Source organism: Eimeria mitis, genomic scaffold, assembly GCF_000499745.2.
Source record: "Eimeria mitis Houghton genomic scaffold, Emh_scaff3522, whole genome shotgun sequence".
NCBI lineage: Eukaryota > Apicomplexa > Conoidasida > Eucoccidiorida > Eimeriidae > Eimeria > Eimeria mitis.
Window position 1 is genome coordinate 2,457 of NW_013571865.1, and position 2,310 is coordinate 4,766.

Consider the following 2,310-nt stretch of genomic DNA (forward strand, 5'->3'; position numbering starts at 1 on the left):
AGCCTCACCTTCGGCTGGCTCTTGCATCCGTGCTGAGGGGCCGCATGCCCATACCTGAGGCGCCTGCAGCAGCAAACCACACCGTACAGCAGCAGCAGCAACTGCAGCAGCAGCAGCAGCAGCAGCAGCAGCAGCAACAGCAGTAACAGCAGCAGCAGCAGCAGCAGCAACAGCTGCAGCAACAGCTGCAGCCGCAAGCAGCAGAAGAAGCAACCCTCTCCTCGATCACGCCTCCCTCTCCCAAACCCTACCCCCCCACTCCCTAACCCCTAAACCCCCAAACCCTAAACCCTAAACCCTAAACCCTAAACCCTCGTTTTACCTTCAGGCGAGTGGTTTGCTGCTGCTGCTGCTTCTGCTGTTTCATAGAAAAGCTCGCCCCCCACCGCGGAGCCCTTGGGGGTGAGGAGACAGCCATCGGAGACACAGCGAGAGAGGGGCCCAGCTAGTGCTGCTCTGCTGCCTGCTGCTGCTGCTGCTGCTGCTACAGCTCTCAAAGGAGACCCTGGTGGCAGTGCTGCAGCAGCAGCAGCAGCAGCAGCTGCTGCTGCTGCTGCTGCTGCTGCATGCGTCGCCACTGGAGAAGGCCCAAATGCCTCTCTGCTCGACATGCGGCTGAAGACAGGCTGCTCTGCTGCTGCAGCAGGAGGACAGTTAGCAGCAGCAGCAGCAGCAGCTGCTGCTGCTGCTCCTTCAAGTGCTGCTGCTGCTGCTGCTGCATCATCGTCGCCATCTGCTGCTGCTTGCTGCGGCGCATCCTCCCCCGAGTCAAACTCTGCATCTACTGCTGCTGCTGCTGCTGCTGCTGCTGCTACACTCTCAGGCTCAGGCGCCACCGTCTCGCAGTCATCCACGTCCCCCAGGTGAGGACGCTGCCTGCAGCAGCAGCAGCAGCAACAGCAGCAGCAGCAGCAGCAGCAGCAAAAGCAGCAGCAGCAGCAGCAGCAGCAGCACGGCCTCTTTGACCTTAAGTTTAAACCTGCCTAGCTCCATGACGTCTATCTAGCTACACCTATCGCCAGCTAGCTACAGCTAGCTACAGCTAGCTACAGCTAGCTACTCACCTGGCTGTAGCCTGCAGCGCTTGCTGCTGATCGAGGACGGCCTCTTTGACCTTAAGTTTAAACCTGCCTAGCTTCATTACGTCTCCCTCGGTGAGGCGGACGCCGCCGCAGTCCCGCAGACTACGCACCACCAGCCACACCTTGTCGGCCTGCATGCATGCAGCAGCAGCAGCAGCAGCAGCAGCAGCAGCAGCAGCAGGAGATGCAGCAGGAGATGAGATGGAGGTGGAGATGGAGGAGATGCAGATGCAGCAGCAATTGCTGCTGTTGTTGCTAATGCTGCTGCTGCTGCTGCTGCTTCTGCTGCAGTTACTGCTGCTGCTCCAGATACTGCTATTGCTGCTGTTGCTGCTGCTGCTGCTGCTGCTGCTGCTGCTGCTGCTTACCTCAGCCTGACATGTATTGGCCCCTTGCCGTGAATGAGTGCCTCTTGCTGCTGCTGAGCCTGTGCGTGCAGGCGGGTCTGCTGCTGCTGCTGCAGCAGGAGCTGCTGCTGCTGCTGCTGCTGCTGCTCCTCTAGCAGCTGCTGCTTGTGCTGCTGCTTGTGCTGCTGCTGCTGCTGCTGGGATCGAAGAGCAGCAGCCGCTGGTGTCTCGGTATGTATCGCGGTCTTCCTCTGCTTCTGCTGCTGCTGCACCTGGTCTGCCTGCTGCTGCTGCTGCTGCTGCTGCATGCATTGCGTTTGCTGCTGCTGCTGCTTCTGCTGCTTCCGCTGCTGCTGCTGCTGCTGCTGCTGCTGCTGCACTTTCATCTGCATCCTCAACAGCAGACGGAGCCCCCCAACTCTGCTGCTCTCGCTGCAGCCCACTTGCTGCTGCTGGGGAGCTTGGTGCTGCTCCGCCTGCTGCTGCTGCTGCTGCTTCTGCTGCTGCATCTGCTGCTGCTGCTGCAGTCTCCAGTGCGGCCTGTCGTAGTTGTTGTTGCTGCTGTTGCTGCTGCAGCAGCTGCTGCTGCTGCCTTCTCGCTGCAGCTGCCGATGAGGATCTATTTGCTGCTGGAGTATCAGCTGCTGCAGCAGCAGCACCAGCAGCAGCAGCAGCAGCAGCAGCAGCAGCAGCAGCAGGAGGGGGAGGCAGCACGCAATAAGCCCCATCCATCCAGGTAATCCTTAATAAAGCTTTTGCTTCTGCTGCTTCTGCTGCTCGCGCCTGCTGCAGCAGTGCTGCTGCTTCCTCCTCCGACTGTACAGACACCTCACCAGCTATCCGGATGCAGCAGTATGAGTCATCTGCAACATACAAAAAAA

General features: G+C 59.8%; 1 protein-coding gene across 1 annotated transcript in view; it reads right to left on the reverse strand.

The window, feature by feature from the left end:
- Window positions 1–2,161, reverse strand: part of EMH_0066890 (forkhead-aasociated domain-containing protein, putative) — a gene marked incomplete at both ends in the record, with an annotated part of 2,740 nt that extends 579 nt beyond the window's left edge. Inside the window, 4 exons of the mRNA XM_013498560.1 lie at window positions 55–185; window positions 323–876; window positions 1,065–1,213; window positions 1,451–2,161. Of these exons, the coding sequence (XP_013354014.1) occupies window positions 55–185; window positions 323–876; window positions 1,065–1,213; window positions 1,451–2,161 (1,545 nt within the window). The remainder of the gene's footprint in view (window positions 1–54; window positions 186–322; window positions 877–1,064; window positions 1,214–1,450) is intronic.
- Between the last annotated feature and the right edge of the window lie 149 nt (window positions 2,162–2,310).